Source organism: Ahaetulla prasina, chromosome 15, assembly GCF_028640845.1.
Source record: "Ahaetulla prasina isolate Xishuangbanna chromosome 15, ASM2864084v1, whole genome shotgun sequence".
NCBI classification, from domain to species: domain Eukaryota; kingdom Metazoa; phylum Chordata; class Lepidosauria; order Squamata; family Colubridae; genus Ahaetulla; species Ahaetulla prasina.
In genome coordinates this window covers 15629805-15656469 of record NC_080553.1, presented here as the reverse complement: position 1 = coordinate 15656469, position 26665 = coordinate 15629805, and the positions used below count along the sequence as shown (strand labels likewise).

Here is a 26665-nt window from a genome sequence, read left to right as displayed (position 1 = left end):
AGCGAGGGAGGAGGAGGTGGAGGTGGAGGTGGAGGTACGACGACGACGACGACCCCGACGACCCCAACGACGCCGAAGAGGGATAACCAGGCACCGCCGGCGACCACGACGACGACGACAGCGGAGTGGGGAGCGCGGCCCAGCGAGCGAAGCGATGGCGTCGACGGGTGAGGCGAAACGGCCGCGGCCTAGTCGTGAGGTGGGGGGTGGGGGTGGGGGAAGGCGAAAGAAAACGAAGCGGTCGGTCGAAACACGGGGCAGCGACGAGAAGCTGGAAAATTTCCCGCCGCTCCCGAGCGTCGCGTGTGGGGCGGACGGGGCGAAAAGGTCGGCCGGGCGGCCGTTGAGGGGACCGGGGAAGGTGGCGGGGGGGGGCGGCAGAAGGAGGAGAAAGGCGGCGAGGGCGCAGGCGTGAGGCCTGGCGCGGAGCGCGCATGCGCGGGCGAAGCCGCGCGCTGCCACCGGGCCTAGTTGCTCCATTGAACGGGGCGGGGGGGGGGGGGGGGAGGAGGGAGGAGAGGCGGAGGGTGGAACAGCCGCGCGATCCTCCCTCCTTTCCTCCCCCCCCGTCCTTTTTTTTAACGGACTCCCAAGGCGTGATTTTATTTTTTTTATTTTTTTTTTTCCAGGCTTTTTAAATTTTAACCTCTGCTGGCTTTCACCTTGGCGCCCTTTCCTTCCCGTTTTTAAGACTTCCGCCTCCGATTCTGCTTTTTAATCTGTGGCTTTCCTCCTTTCCTTGCAATCGGCTCTTGCTCTCTTTTTTTTTTTTTTTTACTCTTCCCCCCCCTCCCTCCCTCCGGTGTTTCTCAGCCATTTTAAGATGGCGGCAGGACTACAACTCCCAGAAGGCAGTGGGACCGCGACTTAAGATGGCGGCAGGGACTACAACTCCCAGAATTCCCCAGCCGGCGTGGGAGTTGGAAGCCCTGCTCTCTTAAAAATGGCCGAGGTTGAGAAACACCCGTTGGCAGGTAGTCCTCGACTTACAACGGTTCATTGAGTGGCCGTTTTGAGGTGGCCCTGCAAAGAGTTGACTGGTGAGCGGTTTTTTTTCACACTTAACGACCGTTGTGGTCGCATGATCAAAAGATTCGGACCCTTGGCCAAACCGACTCTCATATTTATGACCAGTGCAGTGTCCCGCCGGGGTCGTGTGTTCCCCTTTGGTGACCTTCTGACAAGCAAATTATTATAATTATATATAAATTATTATATATATATTATAAATCCAATTATAGGAGCTGGATTCACTTAACGACCGTGTGACTAACTCAGTTGCAGTGATTCAACACCTGTGGCAAGTGAAGTTTTAAAATGTGGCAAAACTTGGGTGTTTCACTTAACAGCAGAGATTTGGGGCTCAATGGTCATAAGTCAAGGACTGCCCCCCTCCCACCCCCATTATTTCTCAAATGGAAAAACTGATATTCGGCTCACAGAGTGACTGGCCTGAAGTCATTGGCTCTTTTTTTGAAATCAGAGTTAGGGGTTATTCTGTTCTTTCCTGTTTGTTTTTTGCATTGCCTCCCTTTATTTTATCTTCTGTTGCTCTTCCTCTTTGGCCCCGACTCTGCTTCTGGCCCTTTTGATCTTCATCTTGTAAACATTCCTGAATATTTTCTCTCTGCATGAGTCTCTTTCTGCTGTGGCTTATCTTTCTCCAGCTTCACAACTTTGAGAAGTGCGAAATTCAACTCCCAGAGTTCCCCCAGACAGCATGTGGGTTGAAGTCCATGCATTTTAAAGTTAGAGTGGTTTGGAGGATTGGATTTTGATTTTACTGCTTTCAGTTTATGCTGGAGCTAACCGATATTTTACATTCTGCATTATTGAACACAAGAAAAGCAATATAACTATGTCTAAAACACAAGTCAGCCAACCAAGTTTTTGTTTTTCTAAAGGAAGCAGATGTGTTAAAACGAAACTTCATTTTTAACCAGGGAAATAGATCATTCTTAAAATATTCTTAGCAATGCCTCTCCCCCTCCCTCCCCGTTTTGTTGCTCCAAGCAACCAGTAGTAGCAATTTACATCTCCTGGAGTTGCACCTAGTTTAGAAAAGTTAAAGGGTATAATTTGCTCAGTTCCAAGGTGGCAGAACATTATTTACTCTTGCAGCTGATAATGGCTTCTACTCTGAAATTTGCCCTGAGGATATAAAAAAAGGCAGTTCAGATATATGTGTATAGAGCATAATCCAATCACAATTCTGCATTTTAAAAGGTCAAGATCAATAGTACATTTGGAAACGAGCCACTGCACCATATTAGTGAGCAGCTTATGATCAAGCTGAAAAGTCTGTTAATTCCAGTTGGAGACTTAAGGAGTAAGATTTGTTTAGTTTCTTTCCTCACTGAGACTTTAAAGTGGTCTTGCTGTAGGTAAAAGAATTATAAGATGCTTATTGAGGGTTACCTGGGTAGAACATGATATTTTAGTAGGGTATGCCAAAAAAAGCAGTTTATAATTCTTTAAATAAAGATTCCATTTTGAATGCTGTTAAACCACATTACATACAATAATATTCCTTATGGAAAATGAAAAGCCAAACAAATGGAATGAAAAGAGATTTTACTGTTGATTAGAAAATATTTTATCTGATAAAGCAGGAAAAAAATACTTGAAAATAGTATGTGTAGAGATGGGTGTTTTTTTGGCTAGTCATGGCACACTGTATTTGCAGCTAAGTGAAAAAGAATGGTTTTGTGGAATGGAAATCATGTCCAGTCTGTCACAAAAAGTTAAATCAATTTATTTTTGGCTTATTTGATCCCATATGATTTTTTACCAATGCCCCTCAATTTGAACCCTTTATTTGAAATTGATTTATTGGTTTATAAATCCATAACTGGATCCTGGATTTCCATGCTTCACTTTGCGGCAACAATGAGAGAAAAGGCATTGTGGAGGGTTATGTGACTCCAGTTCCTCTGTGCTCTTTACCTCTTTTCCAAAATTCCTCATTGCCCTAGTAACTGTCGTATTTTTTCCATAGCTAGTTTCTCCCCGAATAGAAAGAAAAATACAGTCACATTCTCCTCCTCAAAATCAAGCATATAGAAAATACCACTTCTGTGAATGCAAGTTGGCAGGATATTGGATAGACCCATACCCACAAAACATTATAAAATCGATAACAATTCTCAAGCACATGCTTTACAGAGGAACCATGCTCCCCCCCAGCCCCTCCCTCCCAATATCTGGAAGAAAACCCACATATATAAAAACTAAACATAACACTCAAATTACCTACCCAAGATACAGTAGAATTTGATTTTCTTCATTAAACGTTTTAGCTTCACATAAAAACCAAAATTTACAGTCTGACTGCATTATATAAAAGCTACTTGCATTTTGCTTCTGTAATGGTGATTCTTTTAATTGGTCTTTCTGCTAATGAATATTAGCACAAGCTCTTTTACTCTGAAATGAAAAAAACTGGACTTTAGATTGAGTTGGTTTTATATAGATTTTTTTCCCCTTACTCTTGGTTTTGTCTTCTTACCATCTGCAGATTATAGTACCTACAGTCAAGCAGCTGCCCAGCAGGGGTGAGTTTTTCTATATATAGTAATGTTACATAAAAAAAAAAACTTGGATTAGAGTTCTAAAGTATTATCAGTTTTGACATTGCAAAGTTGCATTAAGAGCTTTGCTTTTACTTTACATCGGAAGCGATGCATTTTGCTGCTTTTTAAACCAAGTTCTTTTGTTTTATAAATCTTCCAATATCTCCTCTTCTTTTCATAGCTACACTGCATATGCGGCTCAGCCAACTCAAGGATATGCACAGACTACCCAGGTAAAATGCAACCACCAGGATAACAATAGAAACTCTGACCAGTTTGAAGCTTTAACAGATTTCCTAAGATTAAAAAACAAGCTGTTAAACTGGAAAGTGCCTACCTTTTCTCTATTCACAAAAATACCGCCTTCTATTGCCGGTCTTAGGAAAGAAAATGCCAAAAGCCCATGAAAAATGTTGGCACACTTTCTGTAAAAGCCACCTCTCTCCTGATGGAACTGTTCTTTTTAAACAAGCTTTTGTGTTTGGTTGTTTGCTTCCTTGTAAAGATGTTTCATTACCCAACACCGGTTGATGATGTTACCTAGTTGGGTAAATGAAAACGTCTGCAAGCAAACGGCAAACTTGGAACAGTTCAATCCCGAGCCGCAGAAATCCTTTTCTGTTGAAAATAGGAATATAGTTCTATTAATATAGAACTTAATATTTATTTATTTATTATTTAAATTTGTATACCGCCCTTCTCCCGAAGGACTCAGGGCGGTTCACAGCCAAGTAAAAAATGAAAATACATTATAGATACAATTAAAATACTAGTAAAAAACTTATTTGAATTGGCCACAATTAAAATTTAGAGATAAAATAGGGTCAGTGTTGTGGGAGAAAATGGGAAGGAAGGGTGCATGTGTCGCGTTGAGGTTCTTGGTGAGAGGTACAAGGTAACACATACACTACTTACTCAGCACTAAAGCCCAGGGTTGGCAGAGTCTGTATTTCGGAGTTTTTATGTAAACGTACCTTTTATATCTAGATACGTTTCCAATTGTTGATGCTACAGGTAGTCCTCCACTTACTACAGTTCATTTAGTGACCATTCAAAGTTACAACGGCACTGAAAAATGTGATTTAGGACCGTTTTTCACATTTACGACCGTTGCAGCCTCCCTCCTGGTCATGTAATCAACATTCAGACGCTTGGCAACTGGCTCATATTTATGACGGTTGCAGTCTCTCGGGGTCATCTGATCCGTTTTGTGACTTTCTGACAAGCAATGTCAAGTTTCACTTAGCAACTACGTTACTAATTTAACAGCTGCAGTGATTTGCTTAACAACTGTGGCAAGAAAGGTCATAAAATGGGACAAAATTCTACTGAACAAGTGTCTCACTTAGCAACAGAAATGTTGGACTCCATTGTGGTCATAAGTCGAGGACTACCCAGATCAAAAATAAAGTCATATTCATTTTAACAAAATGCTTTTTTTAAAAAAAAGTTTAAAATGACAATGGCATTGAAAACTATTGATGCTAAAATTCACTGAAATACACCCCAAAGAGCAACTAACTTAGTGGTAACATTTAATCTCTCTTCTATATTTGCCATTTTGCCTCTTAGAAACCGTGGCAGGAATAAGGGGGTTAGTTACCTCTGAATAGACAGTGCTATGCTCTGTATAGTAAGGAAGTTATATTTTTGAAGCTCCATTCTCATACGTGCTTCCTGGGAATCGTCTTCATCAAAACGTGCTGATCGTGTTAGAAATAAAAATACCAAAGTTGTTTATACAGGCTTGACTCTTAACTGCTGTTTACAAGCAAGAGAAATGTTTTTTGCATTGTACTTAAGTATTTTAAAAAAAAAACCACACAAATGTACTGCAGACATCCCAAAGATGCTTCTTGCGAAAGACTTTCTTGGGCGTTTTTTTTTTCCCCCCCCCCTCCTTTGAAAACATTTCGCTTCTCATCCAAGAAACCTCTTCAGCTTTAAGTAAGCTGCTTGGATGAGGAAGAAAAGGTTTTCAAAGGAAGAAAAAAAAACCAAGCCCAGTTGTCTTTCCCAAAAAGCACTTTTGGGACATCCATGACCTGGACGATAAAGCATCTCAATAGATATTGTGCTGCAGAGTCGAGAGAAAATGGCATAAAATTTGGAGAGGTTTAGGGTAGAGAAAAATTTACCTAAACGCTAGTTCTGTGCTAAATGAAAATACTATTAACCTCAACTACCTGCTAATGTACCATAATTGCTATTTCCTCTGTAAGATTGTCCTGGCAAAAGAGAGCAAATTGGGCTTATGGGGAAAGCCCTGAATATTTCTTGACAACCAACTGTATACCTGTTGGGTCTCGAAGTTCTTGGTAATCTTGGGAGATGATTCAGTTGTTCTGCTGACTTGAGGATGCTTCAAAGTAGGAAAGGAGATGATGTAACCTCTGACGTGGCTGTACATAAGAATTGCAATCAAAAAGTCAGATTCTCACATCTGTTCTTGCATGGCATAGTTTTAATATCTTTCTTGTCGCCAGCAGGCCTACGGACAGCAAAGCTATGGCACATATGGGCAGCCCACGGATGCCAACTATACCCAGGCTCAGACCACAGCTACCTACGGGCAGACTGCTTATGCAAGTTCTTACGGGCAGCCTCCAACTGGTGAGCACATTTGTCTTTGGTCACTCTTGTACAGGTAGTCCTTGACTTACAAACAGTTCGTTTAGTGACCGTACGAACAACAGCACTGGAAAAAAATGACCGTTGGAAGCATATCCCCATGGACTCGCGATCAGAATTCAGACAACTGACTCTTATTTATGACGGGTGAATGTGATTCCCTTTTGTGACATGATCAGCAGAGTCAATGGAGAAGCTTGATTGGCTTAACAGTAGCAGTAGCACTTAGACGTATATACTGCTTCACGACCCTCTCTTAAGTGGTTTATAGCAGGGGTCACCAACCTTTCAGACCTCAAGGACGACTAAATTCATAATTTTCAATCCCGCGGACTACTATGATCTGCCTAGTGACCGACTGGGTGGGCGTGGCTAGGTGTTCATGTGACTGGGTGGGCGTGGCTAACTTGATGTCAAGGAGCGCCTCTCCAGCCTCTACTCGCCCCTCCCTTCCAGCCAGTCCTCACCTGCCTGCTTGGGGTCCTTAGGGCCCCAACAGGAAGCAGTTGTTGGAGTTAAGCAGCCACCATGAGAAAGAGTCCATAGTTTGAGGATCCCTGATTTAGTGCAATATAAAAAAATGGAAATAATTTTTCTGCAGACCACCAAAATATTCTTGCGGACCACCAGTGGTCCACGGACCACCAGTTGGTGACCACTGGTTTATAGAGTCGGCCTATTTTCCCCCAACAATCTGGGTCCTCATTTTACCCCCCTTGGAAGGACGGAAGGCTGAAGCAATAGCAATAGCAACAGCGCTTAGGCTTATAGACCGCTTTGCAGGGTTTTCCAGCACTCTTAAGCAGTTTACGGAGCCGGCACCTTGCCCCCAGCAATCCCCTCAGCCATGTTACTAACTTAACAACTGCGGCGATTCACTTAACAACGGTGGCAAAAAAAGGTCGTAAAATGGGAAATTACTTAACTCGTCTCGCCTGGCAGCAAAAATGTGGGGGCTCAGTTGTGGTCGTAAGTCGAGGACTACCTGTATTTATCTATTTGGGACGGGGGAGAGAAGGATGCCGCAGATCGGTTGGCTGTTAAAAGAAAGATTGGGGCTACTAGTCCTCACCTAATTGAGACGCTTCTGAAGGCTAGCAAAAAAAAAAAGTGGCTCCTTGCGAATGAAACATTCCTGGGTGTTCTGAGAACGTTAGAACTTTTTTCTCTCCCCCCCCTACCCCCCCCCCCCCGGTCTCTCTTCGTTTCGAGGAAGTTAGCTTAAAGCGTGCTTGCGTGTTCTGCTGAAATGCCCTCTACTTTTTGTTTCGTGCTTTCCACAGTAGAAGGGACCAGCACAGGTTTGAATTTCCTGCTCAATTTTTGCATGGGAAGTGCCGTCCATTTTGTCTCTAAACATTATGGCGTTCACCTTTTGGGAGTTTTTATTTTGGCAGCAAAACCTGCAGCACAGAAAGGCCTATTCGGTGGTTTGCTACTCCACGATTTCTATAAAAAGGGCCCTTAATCAATTCTTTCTGGCGGCTGATAAAATTATTCAAAACTTCAGCCTGTGGGAAAAGACCATTTGGCTTAACTTGCTTTTCTACTTGACTAAAGGGTGAGCAACATAATTAGGCATCTTTCAATTGTTAACATCCCCCTGCATGTTTCGTTTGACTGATCGCTCCTCCAGATGTGTATCGCCATTCAAATGTTTTGTAAACGTTCTGTAGAATACTTTTGCACGGTTAAAAAAAATTGGGATCCGAATGCTTCGTGTTGATATTGCAAGAAGATTCCCTTTGAAGGGTGGGCAGAAACCCGTTGAAATTTTGGTGCATGCAAAAAAACACTTGTGAAAAACACTTCTACTCCCTTTCTAAGTAGCATGATTTTTCTCCCTCGCCCCCCCCCCCACCTTGTGCTCGAAACCTGTGTTATCATGTAATAGGTGAAGGCTTTTAAAGAGAAAGAGGGCAAAGGTTTCAACAATGCAATTTATGACGAAAGCACTTCAGACTAAGAGTTGGAAGGGGCCTTGGAGGTCTTCTACTCCAACCCTAAACCATTACAGACAAATGGTTCTCCAGTCTCTTCTTAAAAGCCTCCAGTGTTGGAGCATCCATAACTAGTAGGCCAGGGCCCAGAGGTTGGGGACCCCTGTTCTAGTCGACCGTCCGTCCCCCCTTCACCAAGGCAGGAAACCCTATGCCATCCTGGTACAAATGGTTGTCCAGTCTATTCTTGAAAACCTCCAATGATGGAGCATCCCGCAACTCCCAAAGGCAAGCTGTTCCATTGAGAGACCTTTCTTCTCCCACTCCCCACAATTGGACAACTGTACACTGCGTTTGTCCCATGTTTGGGTTGAATTCAGCAAGCAATTCCTGTCTTTTTTTTTTCAGAATGGTACCTTCAGAATTCTGGCACATTTCCTCTACTGTAATACATTGCATGGTTCTCTCTTGTTTTCCCATAAAATACAAACACTTAAAAAAAATCTTTTTCATTGTGGAAATGAGGAAAGTTTATATCATTGTTTCTCTGCTGGTTCCGTTGAAATGAAATTAGCGATAGCGCTCACAAGGCAATTCTTTAGTCATTGGGTTTTGAAAGCTGGGTTGTATAGTAACTAGCGCCACCCGTTCCTGATCAGGGAATCCTCTGGTCTTTCATTTAAGACTTCCTTGATCTCCGATTAAGGTTATTTCAGGTGCCATAATATCTATGTTTGTACAGGTAGTCCTCGACTTAACAACCTTTTGTTTAGTGACGGCTCGACGTTACAAACGGACTGGAAAAAGTGACAGGACCGTTTTTCCACACTTTTAACGGCCGTTGCAGCATCCCCTTGGTCACGTGATCAAAATTCAGCTGCTTGGCAACTTGACTCAGATTTACGACAATTGTGGTGTCCCCGGGGTCAGGCGAACACCTTCCGAAAAGCAGAATCAAAAGGGGAAGCTAGATCCACTTAGCAACCGTTGTTACTAACTTAACCACTTGCAGGGATTCATTTAACAACGGTGCCCCCCCCCAAAAAAAAAGTTTTAAAAGGGAGTGAATGTTACTTAAGAAATGTCTCGCTTAGCAACAGAACTTGGGGGGGGGAGGGCACAAGTCATAAGTCGGAGACTGCATGTACACTTTGACAGATAACGAGAAGCACCGCAGTTTTACTCGCTCGCTTACTTTGCAGGTTATACCACCCCAGCTGCCCCTCAGGCTTACAGCCAGCCTGTCCAGGGGTATGGCACTGCTGCTTATGACACCACAACTGCCACCGTTACTACCACACAGGCTTCCTACGCCACTCCATCTGCTTACGGCACCCAGCCGGCCTATCCTACCTATGGACAGCAGCCAACAAATACTACAGCTGCGAGGTAAACTACGGATTTGGTTGGATTTTTTTTTTTTAAAAAAAAAGTTCGTTCTTTAAAAAAGTTCTTTATTTTGAACACATTAAAACACAAGACAAACATACAACATTTATATACATATCGCTGTTTCTTATCGGCTATTCAAAGCGATCCTTTCTTACTATTTATACATATTTTAATTCTATCTTATTCTACTTTTATGTTATCTATCTTCCTTTATTTTATCTACGTTTTACAGCTTGTTAACATGATGGTGATAGCTAGTTCTTTACCTGAAAAGCAAGGGAGAAACATTTGTATAAAATACACTTTTGTTTCTTGATTTCCCCATTTAGACCCCAGGATGGCAGCAAACCTTCAGACACCAGCCAAGCTCAGACTAGTTCAACAGGCTACAGTCAACCGAGCCTAGGATATGGCCAGAGTAACTACAGTTATCAGGTTCCTGGAAGCTACCCAATGCAGCCGGTGACTGCACCACCAGCCTACCCACCAACTAGGTAAGCCCTCACCAATCCTGTCCTCCCTCTTTCCGTGTTTGGTTTCTGCTGGATGAAACGTTCTGGCCTTTTCAACAAGAAGCATAGAAGCTGATGTCCCTTCTGAAGTTTAGGCTATCCTGGGCCTTTGGTGACCCAAAATTTAAATGTCTTGGCATCCCAGATCACGTCTTGGAGAGTGATACTGTGTCTTGTATAGCAGGCTAGTTCGAAACCCAACAACAAACACCGTGGAACATACTGAAGGGGTTCTTTTTAGTCTCCAATCTCCTCCTGCCCCACCCACCCACGCCAAAGCAATTCAGTTGTATTGCACTTTTATTAGGGCAAGCTATAACCAAGGCTAGGGACGCGGTAGCTTAGTGGCTAAGAAGCTGAGCTTGTCGATCGAAAAGTCGGCAGTTCAGCGGTTCGAACCCCTAATGCCGTGTAACGGGGTGAGCTGCCATTACTTGTCCCAGCTTCTGCCAACCTAGCAGTTTGAAAGCAGGTAAAAAATGCAAGTAGAAAAATAGGGGCCACCTTTGGTGGGAAGGGAACAGTGTTCCATGCGCCTTTGGCGTTGAGTCATGTCGGCCACAGGACCACGGAGACTTCTCCGGACAACGCTGGGTCTTCGGCTTTGAAACGGAGATGAGCACTGCCCCCTAGAGTCGGGAACGGCTAGGAGGTATGTGCGAGGGGAACCTCTACCTTTATAACCAAGGCTATCTAATTGTGGGTTTCAATGTTCAGGAGATATAAGCATATTCTCTCTAGTAATTAAGGCACCAGACTAGATACCAGGATACCATGAGTTTAAATCCCATCTTAGCCATGAAAGGCAGCTGGGTGACTTTGGGCCACTCTCTCTTAATCCAATCTACCGTGCAGGGTTGTTGCTGAAGGGGAAATAGGAGGAAAGTGTATTGGATATGTTCACCATCTTGAATTATTTGTAAAAATAACAGGATACAAATAAACAATAACTTGATAGGTGGATAAAAATGCGAAATTCAGGCTGACTGCAATGAACCATAATAATAAAAATAACTTTATTCCACCCCTGGCTTTTTAACTTTTAAGGGAGACGATCTTGTGAACATTTCACTTTTTGGACTGTGCTGGTCTGGTTAGAGAAAAATCAATCTTTAGCAAGGACAAATAGGTTTTTTTTTAAAAAAAGAGTAATGTTACGCAGCTTGTAATGGGGACCAATGATTGGGATTATTTGAATACTCCATATCTCTGATGGCGAACTGCTAATAACATACATCCTTTAGCTATGAAAATGCATCAGGCATTATTTTGATAAGGCTGTCAATTAATGAAGAGCAGCTGACAGCTTGGGCTAGAGCAGGGGTCGGCAACATTAAACGCTCAAAAGAGCCACAGAGGTCCTAACCGGAAGCCCCCCCGTTCAATTCTGGAGCCGACCGGAAGTCTGGTTCCCCCCACCATAGAGTCTCCTCCTAGCACGGCATCCCTTTTCCTCTACCTTCCCTAACTGAAAGCCCTATCAATTGTGGAGCGGACAGTGAGCCGCAGCAGAGGGATGAAAGAGCCACACGCGGCTCCAGAGCCACTGATTGCTGACCCCTGGCAGCTAGACCATCTTTTACGTCCCCTTTAAAAAAACTTTTCTCTTTGTTTTAACCGGTAGCTGCTTTCCTGTGCTTTGCCATGTCTTTTCAGCTACTCTTCCTCTCAGCCAAGTAGTTACGACCAGAGCACTTACTCCCAGCAGAGCAGCTACGGGCAGCCGAGTACCTACGGCCAACAGAGTAGCTATGGGCAACAAAGCAGCTATGGGCAGCAGCCCCCCACCAGCTACCCACCTCCCACTGGATCATACAGCCAGGCACCAAGCCAGTACAGCCAGCAAAGCAGCAGCTATGGGCAGCCAAGTAAGTAGTCCCCTCCTCTCTCCTCCCCCCCCCCCACCTTTCAGTCCAAGGTCCCCATTTCTGATACAAAAGTAGTCCTTGTCTTACGGCCACAGTTGAGACCAAAATTTCTGCCGCTAGGCAAGAGAGTGGTTGTCATTTTACAACCTCCCTTACCGCCGTTGTTAAGTTAGTAAGATTGGTTGCTAAGTCAATCTGGCTTCCCCATTGGCTCTGCATATCGGAAAGTGGCAAAAGGAGATCACTGCAACCGTCATAAGTACATGCCAGTTGCCAAGCCGCTTCCAAATTTTGATCGCGTGACCCCGGAGATGCCGAAGCGGTCACAAGTACGAAACGCGGCCTTCCGTCACTTTTTTTCCCCCCCAGTGCCGTTATAACGTCGAACGAGTTAAACCAATGAAGACGAACGGTTGTTAAGCCAAGGACTATTTCAGTTAACGGTTAATTCCGAGCGTTTCGTTTCCTCTCTTAAAAAGAGACCTTTTGCTCTCCCGCCAGATCCAACGGTGACTCTCTTGCTTGCCTTTTAAATCCGGCATTCCAAGTTCCTTAGGCTCGTTCATTCCACATCAGTGGTAGAGAAAAGCATAAAAAGGCTTTAAAAAAAAAAAGATTTCTGCTCGAGGTTTTGCTCTCGCCCATCCAGGAAACTCTCCCGTTCTCTGGAGTTTTCCGCCCCTCGGAGGAGTCTCTCGGTGTAGTTCGAACTTAACTCACTGTAGTATAGCAAAAGGGACGTTTCTTTAATGGGGACTGTTGCCAAGCTGCTAAGAGCGTGCAGGGTCCTTCTCTCTCGTTCCGCGACCGTCTCGGGGGTCTTGCCGGGGTCCCGCAGCCCGCGTCCTTAACGCTGTGTGAATTGTTCCTTAGGTTCATTCCGCCAAGACCATCCCAGCAACATGGGTGTGTATGGCCAAGACTCTGGAGGCTTTTCTGGCCCAGGAGAAAGCCGGAGCTTGAGCGGCCCTGAAAGCAGGGGCAGGGGCAGAGGGGGATTTGATCGTGGAGGAGTGAGCAGAGGTGGGCGGGGAGGAGGCGGCCGCGGCGGAATGGGGTAAGAGTAAACCTTTTTCTTCCTTCCTTCCTCTCGTTAATTTGATTTTTAAACCCTTATAGGGTGGTGTGTGGCAGCGAGAAGGGCTGAAAGAGGCCAGAGCAAAAAAATGGCTCTCTTTTTTTTTTTCTTCTTCTTCCATGGAGGAGTAGTTATTAATAGCAAGTATCGCTCATTAATCCATGGAACAATCTCCTTAAGGGGAAACTAGGCGCAGGATGTATTTTCCCTGCGGCGGCGATGGGAGCCGGGTCACGAGAGGGGATTTGGGGTGTCTAAATTAATGAAACTTTCAGCTGCCTTCCATATGGAACAGGAGGGGTGGGGAAATGTCCTCCGTGGGTTGAACACACACATAACCCCTTTTCCGAGGGATCTGCATGTTATGCCTTTGCTCCTCCTGGATGGTTTTTATTATTGCCATTTCACGTATATGTACTAAGGTGCCCCCTACTGCCTTTTTTTGGGGGGGGGTACAAATCCTTCCCTTGTTCTAGCTCTGTTCGTTCTTGGCAATAGCTCCTTGAGTTAGTGGCAGAGCCGCGTGGAAGCCTCGGCCACTCTCTCAAGCCCCCACAATGGCTCTGGTGTGGCCGTTGGCCTTTGTGCCAGCCCATGCCCTTAAAACAAGTCACAAAGAAGCCGAGAGTCCCAAGATCTTGAGTCCGGCTTTCCAAAGGAGCATTTCAGGTCTCCCTTAAATCAGTTCAGCCATTTCGAGCGATGGCGGGATGTGATTTGGGAAGCTTGTTCCGTCAGTTCTCGTTGCCCCGTTGATTGCTATTGATTGATTTTAAGGTTAAAAGAAAGACACGGTGGTCGATCAAGGGTCTTTTGATAACTGAAGGTGCCGTTTTTGTGTGTATGTGTGTGTTCTACCCACGTATGCCACGCTATGCAGAGGGGTCAGCTCAGCAAACCGATTGGATTAAGGGACCCGGGGGGGGGGCGGAGGAGGAAAAGGATTCCAGCTGTTATCACGCCTAATGTGACATGCATCTTCCCAGCTCCATTAGGTCTGATAGCTCGCATAAACCAAAACGCCCCTCTGCATAGTTGAAGCACCAATGAGTCCAAATGGTTTGAAATCTTTTATTGCTCAGTCAATCGCTTGATTTTTTTTTAATGACTTCAAAACCAGTTCATTTAATGACCCTTAACCATGCTGAAGAAAATAACCCTTTCGGATTGGCTTGAATGGAAAAAAGGGCTCCGTAGTTTTATATGTAAACGATTTCATTTGTTAGGTGTTTTTCTAGATGTGTTTTAAAAATTAAAGACGTAGACACTTGAAATGGCCATCACCACATCTCTCTCTTCCCCCTTCCCCCCACCCTTTTCTTCTAAATCTCAAACTCACCTCTAGCCTTTTTTAACTACAGGGCATCCCAGTGTCTTCAGGTTCATTCAGGTGCCCAAAATGCCACTTAAATATTGAAAATTGGAAGGGAGGGGGTTGCCCTTGATATTGGCAATAGGAAAAACCGCACCTCAAAGCTGGCCCGGTGATGTCAGCTCCAGGGTTGGTGCGGGGTCCCTCGGTCCCGGTGTGGTGATGCATTTCAGTCTCTATCCTGCAAGGTAAGGAGCCCAATGTTCTTAACATGATTCCCTTTTTTTTTTCACTGCCTCAGTATTTTTATATTTTCACTGGCTGTTAAACATGGAAACTTTTTAACATGCTTTGTCGCATTTATATGCTACAGGTTACAAAGTGAGATCCTTGTATACACTTCAGTACTTAAAAAGTACCCGTATTCAGTACTCAGCCGGCAGCATAATGAAAAGTGGGACTAGACACGGTGTCCATATGGAGAGGAAAAAAATATATATATACATATATACATATATACCTAGAATATTTTTAAACCAAATGTGTACAATTGTATAAATGGAAACCTTCTGTAACTTTGGTAACTGCATATAGTATTTCATGTTTGGTAATGAAACTTCGAGGGGAGGTGTGATAACTTTAGAATTGTGTAAAATTAAAAGTGTAAAAAAAAACATCTGTTAAAAAGGGAAGGATTACATATATGGTGTGTACTTTGGGAACGAAGGAAAGCTGCATGCATCAGCTTGCAATTGTGTTTATTAAATCCTTTTATGGGTTAATGATGCAATACTTGCTCACCGTGAACTGTTCTTCTCCCTCCTTTTTTTCTTTAAATTCACATTCTGGTACTTTTAAAAATAACAATAATAATAATCATCATCACCCCACTTCATAAAAGAGGCTCTATTTGCCCGCAAATTGTATTTCGTGATTCGAATGCCCTGCATTAAAAAAAAACAACAACCACAGATACGGATCTTCGTGGAATTGTGATACGCAAAGTTGCATCTTGAGACCTCAGAATATGGTGTGTAATTCTGTAAGACGACCTTTCACAAAGACTGTTAAATCCAGTAGAGACCTGAATGTATGGTTTAATGACTTGTCCAACTGCATTGTATTCTAGGGTTTGCTGTCTTTCTTTTCTTTTTTTTTTTTTTGTTTTCCTTTTCTTTTTCAACTGTTAATGTTATAAAAGGTTTCCCATCCAGGAATTTTGGATGATTCTCCCTCTTGCAAGAGGTTAGAGATGCAACTTTACGTTCGCAAAACGAGGAGGGAGTTGACGAGGGGCTATCCCAGGGTGCCTGGACGCAAGTATATTTTTGTTTTTAAAAAAAGGGGGGGAAAAAAAGAATGAAATTTTCCCCCCCGTCGTTTCCGCTTCCTACCGGTAAGCCAAGTATTGCATGGTTAACGTCATTAGCCGTGGAACAGTCCCCACTGCTCAAATGTGGTCTATCCAGCCCCAGACCAAAGCAAAGGTGTGCGTTACGTGTGTGTAAAGGAGATTTGAACAAGCTGCCCTGAAGAAAGGCCTAGTGACGAGATGACACAGACAGACAGACAGACAGATGCAATGTTTTGGATATGTTAGCCAGTGCCCTTCTCCCAGTGAGCCCCAGAGGCTCCAAGCGGGACTGGCTTTTTTAAAGGGAAGGCCTTCATTTCTTCGTTTATCCCCCCAGCAGCGCTGGAGAGCGAGGTGGCTTCAGTAAGCCTGGTGGTAAGTTTTTGAGCAAATTACAATGGGATCGTGTTTTAAAAAAAATAAAAAAAATATGCAGCCAGAAAAAATAATAATTTAAAATAATAATAATAACATATTTGTTAGCTTCCTAAACGGTGAAAAATGCCTTATGCAACAGAACTTTTAATGGGTACTGCCGGCAATGCCTTAATGGGTCTTTTAGAAGGTTTTAACCTAACGGTGACAGAACAAAAAGGGTGTTTAAAAAAAAATAACTGAAGGGTTGATGAGGTGTTGAGAGAAACTAATTGGGGAAGGAAATTGCTTTTTTCAGAGGCTTTGGCGTTTTAATGAGTAGTGACCTTGGTAAAAAAAACTTGGCAACGCTGATTTGACCCAAGAAAAAGCCCCACCCCGCCCCTTGAGCCACCGTGTGTGTAATGATACCAGGTGATGGTTTTAGAAGGCTGCTAACACTTGCAAGCCGCAAACAAAATAAGCATAAAGGGTGTTGCATTGCAAAATGGTTTTTTGTTTTGTTTTTGCAGTGCGGTCAATTCGAGTTTTAACCCACACGCCATCTTAAAATCTCGGTTGTAAATAGGTAGTTGTGTGTTTTGTTGGGTAGCAGAGCTCGCGGGGCAGGCACTAACGATGGCTTCTGTGGTTTCTTTCCCCCCCCCACTTCCGGACGGCAGGACACATGGATGACGTGCCAGATCTCGATTTAGGTAACTCGGAAGTCGCTGCTTAAAATGTTAAAAAGAGGTACCTCTCTAATCGTTGGGTTGCCCTCCGCAAAGCAGCCGCCTCTCCCATCTGCATCCATTCGTCTTTTGTTGAAAGGAGAAGGCAGCATTCGGACAAAGGGGGGAAAAACTCTTCTTGAAGCCCAAAATGGGCAGATCAGCCTGTTCCTGCCCTGGAAAGCTGTTGAATCTCTCTTAGTGCAGGGGTCCCAGGGTACCAATCCGTGCCAGAAACCGGGCCTGCACAAAATTCCATCTATCTCTCTAGAGAGATAGATACATAGACAGATACATATATATATAGATCATAGGTGATAGATAGATAGATAGATAGATAGATAGATAGATAGATAGATAGATAGATAGATAGATAGAGTGCCAGAAAGTGACTCAGAAAGTGAGGGGGAAGGGGCATCAGGACTTACCTCTGGAGCACCAGCTTCCCTGGCTCAGCTCCAGGAGCCAGAGGCAGGCCAGGTGGAGGAGATAACGAGGCCTCTGTCCCCTGACTCTTTCTCCCCCCCCCCCCGGCCACGCCTCCAGACGCGGCTGCTGGCAATCAGGCCTGGCTGGACCCTAGGTTTTGTAGGCAGGAGAGGCAGGAACAACGGAAGCAGGGGTGGGGCAGGCCTAGGAAGGGCTGAGTCACGGAGCCACACCCCACAGAGTATAAAAGCAGTCCTGGTTGCTCTTCTGCTCTGTGACGAGCAAAAATTGAGCTGAACTCTTTGACTCGGGAGAAGTGAGCTGAACAGTCAGCCTGGACTGCTGACTTCCTGGTTGCTTGGCAACACCAAGATAAAAGGGAAACTTTGGCAGGCAGCTGCAGATTCCCTGCCAGGACTGATAGCAGCCGTGAACTCAATTACTGGCTCGTTTAGCCAGCTCGTGTGGGGGGACTAGGAGGGGACTAGATAGATAGATAGATAGATACAGATCATAGGTGATAGATAGATACAGATAGGTGATAGATAGATAGATAGATAGATAGATAGATAGATAGATAGATAGATAGATAGATAGATAGATAGATAGATATCTCCATATACTTGGGTGTCCTCTCTGGCTCCTATAAATCAGAGTATTAACTTTAATACAGTAACCCTAAAAATTGATGGACGGTTGCCCAGGAACAGGTCCTTGGAAAAGCAGGAAGTAACATTCAATCGGGAACGACTAGCACATACCTGTGAGGGGAACCTTTAACATTCAGTCATTCTGAAGACACGACGACGTAGATATTTGTGGTGACCGTTATTTGTGTTTACAGGCCCACCTCTAGACCTGGATGATGACCTTGATAACAGTTCCGTGTACGTACAGGGCCTGACTGACAATGTGACCCTAGAGGACCTGACCGACTTCTTCAAACAGTGTGGCATTGTTAAGGTGAATATCAAATCCGATCCCGAAGAAGTTTGATAAACCCTTCTTGTAACTCTTGAGGTTTTTTGCTCCCACAAATGCCCGTTTCTGCATCTTTTGCTTAAAAATTGGAGCTTGTGGTCACGTGCTACATAGAGATAGGCAAATTGTTGAGCTCAGTGGGTTTCAAATTAGTCTTACACACACACACACAAAACATTCCGTTGGTCTTAATTTGCAACATAGAATAGAATAGAATAGAATTTTTATTGGCCAAGTGTGATTGGACACACAAGGAATTTGTCTTTGGTGCAGATGCTCTCTGTGTACATAAAAGAAAAGATACCTTCATCAAGGTACAACATTTACAACACAACTGATGGTCAATATACCAATATAAATCATAAGGATTGCCAGCAACAAAGTTAGTCATACAGTCGTAAGTGGAAAGAAATGGGTGATGGGAACAATGAGAAGATTAATAGTAGTGCAGATTTAGTAAATAGTTTGACAGTGTTGAGGGACTTTATTTGTTTAGCAGAGTGATGGCCTTCGGGAAAAAACTGTTCTTGTGTCTAGTTGTTCTGGTGTGCAGTGCTCTATAGCGTCGTTTTGAGGGTAGGAGTTGAAACAGTTTATGTCCAGGATGTGAGGGATCTGTAAATATTTTCACGCCCCTCTTCTTGATTCGTGCAGTATACAGGTCCTCAATGGAAGGCAGGTTGGTAGGTAGCAATTATTTTTTCTGCAGTTCTAATTATCCTCTGAAGTCTGTGTTTTTCTTGTTGGGTTGCAGAACTGAACCACACAGTTATAGAGGTGCAAATGACAGACTCAATAATTCCTCTGTAGAACTGAATCAACAGCTCTACACTTAAACTTAAATTTTCAGCATTGTAAAAATGTTCTCTTCCCCCCCCCCCGCCCCCCATTCCCCAGATGAACAAAAGAACTGGACAACCCATGATCACAATCTACCTTGACAAAGATACTGGGAAGCCCAAAGGAGACGCCACTGTGTGCTATGACGACCCACCCACTGCCAAAGCAGCCGTAGAGTGGCTTGATGGTGAGTCAGTGACAAACACAACGCCACGTCACTACGAAGGGTCGAATCGTAGAGTTGGCAGAACTCCAGCTTAAAGGAAGGGACGGTCCACGAGGCTTGGGTTAGGCTCTGATTTCTGCAGATGTTCAGTCGGGAGGCGTGGACAATTCAACCTGGACCAAAAGCCTTGTTTTGCCTCAGAGAAAGGTAGTCGGTTGAAGCCTCACAAATGGCTACTTGAATGTAATGCCGTTGAGAGCTGCCTGCCCCTCTCTCTTGGGTTGAGCTACACAAAAATCTAATCTTTTTTTTCCACCTTGAGGAAGGATTGGAAACTTCTGGCCTGGGTCAGCTAAGTGGAGGGACCCCTTCCATTCCCTTTTTTTTTCTCAGTTGAGGAAGACACCGGACATCTGACATTTTACAGATTTCCCCTCACCCCCTTCCCTCCCTCTTTAAGGCTCTTTAGATGAGCCTTGCATGAACGTTGCAGGTTGATGGTCCTTCCTTCCCTTCCATTATGCTTTTTCTCAACCTCGGCAGCTTCCAGCTGCGTGTGCACTTCAACTTCCAGAAACACCCCTTACCCCCCTCCAGCCATCTTTGGACCTTCACCCTCCCAGGGGAAGGCTGAGAAATATCAGGTTGGGGAATCGAGCCCAGCCCCTGTTCCCCATTCTTCCTCCTCAGCACTTAGACTTGCATACCGCTTCACAGCCCTCTCGCTAAGCGGTTTTACAGAGTCAGCCTCTTGCGCCTCCCCCCCCCTGGAAACAATCTGGGTCCTCATTTTACCAACCTCAGAAGAATGGCAAGCTGAGACAATCTTGAGCCGGTCAGGATCGAACTCTTGACAGTTGGCAGAGTTAGTGTGCAATTTTGCATTCTAACCACTGGGAGGAAGGAAGGAAGGACAATAGCAATAGCACTTCACAGTGCTTTATAGCTTTTTCTATGCAGTTTACAGAGTCAGCCTCTTGGCCCCGCAACAATCTGGGTCCTCATTTTACCCACCTCTGAAAGATGGAAGGCTGAGTCAACCTTGAGCCGGTCAGGATCGAATTCCTGACAGTCGGCAGAGTTAGTCTGCAGCACTGCGCTCTAACCACCGCGCCACCATGTCCGTGGCAGGACAAACCTGCCTTAAATTTGAATAGCTCAGGCCTCCTCCTCCTCCTCCACCAGCCGTCCGTGTCGCGAGGCCCTCGGGCGCAGTTTTGATGACCCGAGCGAACGTTCTCTTCCTCCTCCGTTTCAGGGAAGGAGTTCCAAGGCAGCAAACTCAAGGTCTCCATGACTCGGAAGAAGCTGCCTCTGAACAGCATGAGAGGAGGGATGCTGTCCAGGGAACCTCGGGGCATGCCTCCCCCGCTCCGTGGAGGTAACTTTGGGGCGCCGGGCAAACACAAAAGCGGGCACATGATGTCCCCCCGTGGGGTGTGGGGGTTGGAGTGGAGCGTCCTTGGACTCAACCTGCTGTTGTCTTTCAGGTCCAGGAGGCCCTGGTGGACCAATGGGCCGTATGGGCAGCCGAGGTGGTGACCGGGGCGGGGGCTTTGCTCCGAGAGGGCCCCGAGGATCCCGAGGAAACCCTTCCGGGGGTGGAAATGTCCAGCACCGAGCTGGAGACTGGCAGTGCCCGAATCCGTAAGTCCCGTACCGGTTCTTTCCTCCCAAACACGGTCGCATCCCTCTATGGCAGAGGTCTCCAACCTTGGCAACTTTTAAGACTTGTGGACTTCAACTCCCAGAATTCCTCAGCCAGCAAAGCTAGCAAAAAATAGAGCAAAGCTGGCTGAGGAACTCTGGGAGTTGAAGTCCACAAGTCTTAAAGTTGCCAAGGTTGGAGACCCCTGTTCTGTGGGGCTTCCCTATTGAAAAGGGCTGAGAATAAAAGCAGGAAACACACACCCCCCCCTTTTCAGGACCATTGATCCCTGTACAGATGTTTGCCGCCCACCTTTTGAGCGCCTCTGCCCATCTGGGCAGAATATACAGGTAGTCCTCGACCTAACAACAGCTCGTTTAGTGACTGTCCGAAGTTACGACAGTGAAAAAAATAGTTTCCCCCACTTAACATCCATTGCAGCGTCTGCCTGGTGGCGTCCTCGAAATTCCCATTCTCGGCAACCGACTCGTATTCATGACGGTTGCCCTGCCCCGCGGTCACGCAGTTATCCCCTCGTGCGAGAAGCAAAGTCAATGAGGAGGCCGGTTCAACTTCACGGCCGGGTCACTAATTTAAAAACCTGCCGTGAATCGCTTAACGGCGGCGAGAAAGGTTGGGGGAGGGGGGGAAACGGGTCAAAACTCCACTTGCGCTTCCCTTAACGACAGAAAGGGTGAGCTCAATTGTGGTCTTAAGTCGAGGACTCCCTGTCGGTCGTTTTCATCTGCCTTTACCTGCACCAGTTCCTAGCCACCCTCGGAGAAAAAAAAGCAGCGAAGATGGGGAGGGGCCTGCTCGTCCTTTGCTTGCTTAAATTTTAGTGATTTTATAGGGTGTAATTGTATTTTAGCTTGGCCAAATTGAATAAGTTTTTTAGGGGTAGTTTTTTAATTATTGTATGGGTTTGTTTTGTATTTTAACTGGCTGTTCACCGCCCTGAGTCCTTCGGGAGAAGGGTGGTCTATAAATTAAAACATTATTATTATTATTATTATTATTATTATTATTATTATTATTATTATTATTATTATTATTATTATTATTATTATTATTATTATTATTATTATTATTATTATTATTGCTCTTGCCCGACACTGTGTGGTCGGGGGCTTTGGTTGTGTGGATCAGGCCACACACACACACAAAACACACGGTCTGTCTCCCACCCACCCCCTAATGGAACCCTGGTCCTTTCTAGGGGCTGCGGAAACCAGAACTTCGCTTGGAGAACAGAATGCAACCAGTGCAAGGCCCCGAAGCCCGAAGGCTTCCTCCCGCCTCCCTTCCCGCCCCCAGGTACGCCCCTACTGTCTGCGAGCTGGGGTGGGAGTCGGAATATTTGACACTGATCTCTGCTTATGTGATATTCACAAGGTCCTGGATACTTGCTTGGAAAGCCGCTGCCACTTAGAGGGCTCATATACGGGACCAATAGTGGTAAGGGTTCTTGTACAGGTGGTATCTTTTTCCTTCGTTTGTGTCTTAACGCTTCTGGAGCCGTCCGATGAGGAGTCGGTGCCACACACGCAGGGTTAGGGACAAAAGTAGCCAGGCACTTGGAAGCACGACCCCCGTGGGGCGCATGCTCGGACGGGAACCCAGGTAGAGAAGAAGCTGCGCTCTCGTTTTGAGGAGGGGTGGTGGGGTTTCTTCGACAAGAGCTCCCCCAGGTGCCATGGTGGTGCCCGGAAGAGCCTCGGTTGTCTTCCCATTTCCTGCGCAGTACGTCGATACAAGCAACTGGTGTCTGTGGCTTCTGACGATTTTAAGTTCCCTCACAGCAGGGGTGTCGAACCAAACTCAAGGCCTGGGGATGCTTAGATCTGGCCCTGGAAGCAGAAGGACTGGCCCTCGGTGCCTTTGCCGGCAAAAATTGAGCTTGCGAGGGCTGTGCGTGCCCCTGGCTCCGTTTTCCCTGGCAGAGGAGGCCGTCCCAGCCGAAAAACGAAGTTCCACAGTTTTTTGCTGGCAGGGCACTTGGGCCACCACAGCGGGCGCCCCTCTGTCCCCCTGGACACCGAGTGATGTCATGCTGGCCACGCCCACCCCCTCCCCCCAGATCGGCCAAAACCCCGATGCGGCCCTCAATGAAATCAAATGTGACACCCCTGCCTTCTAGCGATAGCACTTAGACTTACAGACTGCCTTGCAGTGCTTCACAGCCCTCTCTTAAGAGGTTTACAGAGTCAGCCTCTCCCCCCCCCCCCAAAAAAAAAACACCATCTGGGTCTCCTCATTTTACCGACCTCGGAAGGACGGAAGGCTGAGTCACCCTTGAGCCGGTCAGGATCGAACTCCTGGCGGTCCACAGAAGTAGCCTGCAGTACTGAACTCTCAACCCCTGTGCCACCATGGGGGGTGATGGTCTCCAGCCCGGCCAACTTGTGGACTTCAACTCCCAGAATTCCTCAGCCAGACAATGGGGTCCTCCCACCGAACACAACCATATTGTAGTCTTCCTGCAGTCACGTGATTTATGTCGAGGCCCTTGGCAACCGAATTGATTTGCGATGGTTAGGGGTGGGAGGAGGGGGTCAAGGGTCATAAGATTACAGTTGGTGATCTTTCCAGTAGGCGGTAGCCTACGAAGGGAAGCTGGATTTGCTTAAATGACTGAGCGCTTCTCTTAAACTGCAGTGATTCCCTTAACAACTGTGGCCTAAAGAGGTCTTCATTGGGCACAATACCCGCTTAACAGCACCTTGCTTAGCAAGGGAAGCTCTGAGTCCCAGTGATGGTTGTAAGTCAAGGACTTGCCTGTATTGGAGCTTCCAGACCCTGGGGCCCAGTTTTGCAGTCACCTCGCAGCCTTTTGTAGCATGTAAGTCTTTTTTGAGGGGAAAAGGTGTGTCTTTTACTCTGAAAAATACGGTATTTTGTTTCCTCTTTCCCCCCCCCCTTCAGTCACTCCCCAGTTGGGCTAACCAAGGTCAGCCCCCAACTTGCCTCTGAACTCTCTTTAAACGTTAAAACGCTTAAAAAGGCCCAGCAACACACATAAGATAACTGGACATCGGTTTATTTCAAGTAACCGATGCCTTAAAATACTAGAGATATTTTGACCTGGGCCTTTGCAAGATCTCTTGAATAGCATGGTGGGGATGCCAAGAGTATTTCGGTCCTTTGTGCTGTTCCTTTAACCCAGTGCTTCTCAAATAGTGGGGCGGGCCCCCCCAGGGGGGGCGCGAGGCTCCGTAAAGGGGGGCGCGTTTGACCTCGGCAAACATACTAACATAACAAACATGATACTATTTACAGTCGCGCGGGGGGCGCGAAAAATGTTTTCTTCTTCCTAGGGGGGCATGACAGAAAATAATTGAGAAGCACTGCTTTAACCTGTCTAAGCCCTCTGGCTAAGTCTGCATGTCACATGCCTTCCATTGTGGCCTGAGTATGAAGCAGCCCCTCCCCTCTCCCAAAATAAATCTCCCCTCTGGTGAAGATGCCTCCTGCACCCGTTTCTTTGTCTGTGGACAAGTCAACAAACTGTCCCCTTGCCTTGGAAATCGGGATCTCTACCACGTCAAGAGGATGCTGTAAACTGTGCCACCTGCTGACTTCTATTTTGAGGCTCTGCAGTCCACAGTTAAAAACAAAAAAACAAGCCTTATTTTTTTTAGAGCGGCTTTTCAAACCGGGCAACTTTTAACTCCCCCACCCACCCACCCACCCCCCCACACAAATTCCCCAGAATTTCTGGGCTTCGAAGTTCACATACCTTATACTTGCTTAGTTTGGGAAACAAAAACAAGCCTTATTTTTTTTAGAGCGGCTTTTCAAACCGGGCAACTTTTAACTCCCCCCCCCACCCCACCCCCCCCACACAAATTCCCCAGAATTTCTGGGCTTCAAAGTTCACATACCTTATACTTGCTTAGTTTGGGGGGGGGAAAACAAAAAACCCCAAAATCACTGTTTTAGACTCAAGGTGTATTAGGAAAACCCGATTGTCTGATTTGCAATCCTTTACCGCGCAAATCGCACTGCACAAACCCTCCGGCTTTAAGGTCTTTGCCGGAAGCCATCCTCACAACCTCCTGGCGTAGCTTAAGAGGGGCGAGCGCGCCCAAATGTGGGTCAACTCTTCTCTTTGGATGTAGCGAAAGCGTGAGAGAGGAAAACCGGGGTGTTTGGGCCTTTGCTTGCTGCTGTGTCCACACCCACCCCTGTCCCGCTGACGAGAGGGACAGACGGATCCTGTTTTGGGGAGGGGAAGTGGGGGGGGGACCCTCGGGCGATTTAAAACACACCCACGGTTTCCCGAGTGGCTCGGCCCCGCTGTGTGCTGCAGGTAACCGAGCCCTTTGGGGGTGCTTCCGAGACGGCCGCCTGAGTGTCTCCTGCCTCGGGTGGGGGGGTGCGCCTTGCTGCGTCTTGAGCCGCCGCTGTCTTTCCCGCCCTTAGGTGGTGATCGCGGCAGGGGAGGCCCCAGCGGCATGAGAGGAGGCCGAGGAGGGCTGATGGACCGCGGCGGCCCCGGAGGGATGTTTCGCGGCGGCCGGGGCGGAGACCGAGGCGGGTTCCGAGGAGGCCGTGGCATGGACCGAGGCGGCTTCGGAGGGGGCCGGCGAGGAGGTCCCGGAGGCCCACCTGGACCTCTAATGGAGCAGCTAGGAGGCCGAGGCAGCAGGCGCGGAGGACCAGGGAAGATGGACAAGTAGGTCCGGGAATTTGGGATGGCGGAGAAAGAAAGGAGGTGGGATTTGAGGCGCTTCTTCCGTTCTGATCCGATTCCTTCTCTTTTTTTCCCAGGGGGGAGCACCGTCAGGACCGCAGAGACCGGCCCTATTAGCGGCCAGTGACTTCCCCTCTTTTTTTCCTGCTGGACTGCATTTACTACCAGATTTATTTTTTAAACCAGAAAATGTTTTAAATTTATAATTCCATATTTATAATGTTGGCTTCAACATTATGATGATTCCTTGTCTGTACTTAGTATTTTTCACCGTTTGTGGAGAAACATTAAAACAAAAGTTAAATGGTAGCGTGCCGAGTTCTTTATTCTTTTCTCTTTTAAAAACAAACAAACCCACAACAAAACATGGTTGTTTTAACGAAAAACTCGTTTTTGTTCTTTTTTCCTCCTTCTTTTTTTTAGCAACTTTTGTCGTGAGCATGCCCGGTAAAATTGTGTTGGAGGTCAGGAGGATGGAAATTTAATGTAAAACAATGTTGGTGGTTGTGATGTTTTTCTTTTTTTTTAAATAAACTTCCAAATGTTTGTAAATGCAACACTTTTGCAGCATGTCTTCAACACGAGCTCTGGTAGGATGATCAGAACCCAAGAGCCTATTTTGTTTGTTTATTTGCATTTATATCCTTACCAGTAGTGGCCAAATTTTGGGAAAAGGGCATTTTTTAAAACTAGCTAATAACATCACTTTTTGGGGGGCGGATTTTGTTGTTGGTTGCGAAGTTGTGTCCGACCCATCGCGACCCCATGGACAACGTTCCTCCAGGCCTTCCTGTTTTCTACCATCCTCTGGAGTCCATTGAAGCTCACAATGACTGCTTCAATGACTCCATCCAGCCACCTTGTTCTCCGCCGTCCCCTTCTTCTTTTGCCCTCCATCGTTCCCAGCATTCGGCTCTTCTCCACGGAGTCCTTCCTTCCCATTAGGTGGCCAAAGGATTTGAGTTTCCTCTTCAGGATCTGGCCTTCTAAAGAGCAGTCAGGGTTGATCTCCTCTAGGACTGACCGGTTGGATCACTTTGCAGTCCCATAAAAATATATATCTATGGAAAGATAACTTAATCAAGAATGTACTGCAATAACTTCTATGAAGGATTTGCTATTAGAATAGCAGCTACAGTATAAAGAAGAAAACTGAAAACA

General features: G+C 46.0%; 1 protein-coding gene across 10 annotated transcripts; it reads left to right on the top strand.

The window, feature by feature from the left end:
- Positions 1 to 5: 5 nt before the first annotated feature.
- EWSR1 (EWS RNA binding protein 1) lies at positions 6 to 25813 on the top strand. Of its 10 annotated transcripts, none has more exons than XM_058158040.1 (18): positions 6 to 167; positions 3518 to 3554; positions 3754 to 3805; positions 6062 to 6185; positions 9346 to 9532; positions 9865 to 10029; positions 11704 to 11915; positions 12789 to 12972; positions 16000 to 16034; positions 16697 to 16729; positions 18018 to 18136; positions 19052 to 19181; positions 20419 to 20541; positions 20651 to 20807; positions 22028 to 22125; positions 22204 to 22266; positions 25234 to 25486; positions 25582 to 25813. In XM_058158040.1, the coding sequence occupies exons 1-18, from the start codon at positions 155 to 157 to the stop codon at positions 25619 to 25621; spliced, it is 2025 nt and encodes a 674-aa protein (XP_058014023.1). In that variant the 5' UTR covers positions 6 to 154; the 3' UTR covers positions 25622 to 25813. The 10 variants fall into 10 exon arrangements, with proteins under 10 accessions (XP_058014023.1, XP_058014021.1, XP_058014022.1 ...); XM_058158038.1 differs by having other exon boundaries at positions 15997 to 16034; XM_058158039.1 differs by having other exon boundaries at positions 6059 to 6185.
- The last annotated feature ends 852 nt before the right edge of the window (positions 25814 to 26665 follow it).

Excerpts from the sequence above, each read along its gene's own strand:
- EWSR1 (XM_058158037.1), top strand. Across the intron at positions 3,555-3,753 it reads CAAGCAGCTGCCCAGCAGGG|CTACACTGCATATGCGGCTC; the intron begins GTGAGTTTTTCT and ends TTCTTTTCATAG. Across the intron at positions 22,126-22,203 it reads GCCTCCCTTCCCGCCCCCAG|GTCCTGGATACTTGCTTGGA; the intron begins GTACGCCCCTAC and ends GATATTCACAAG.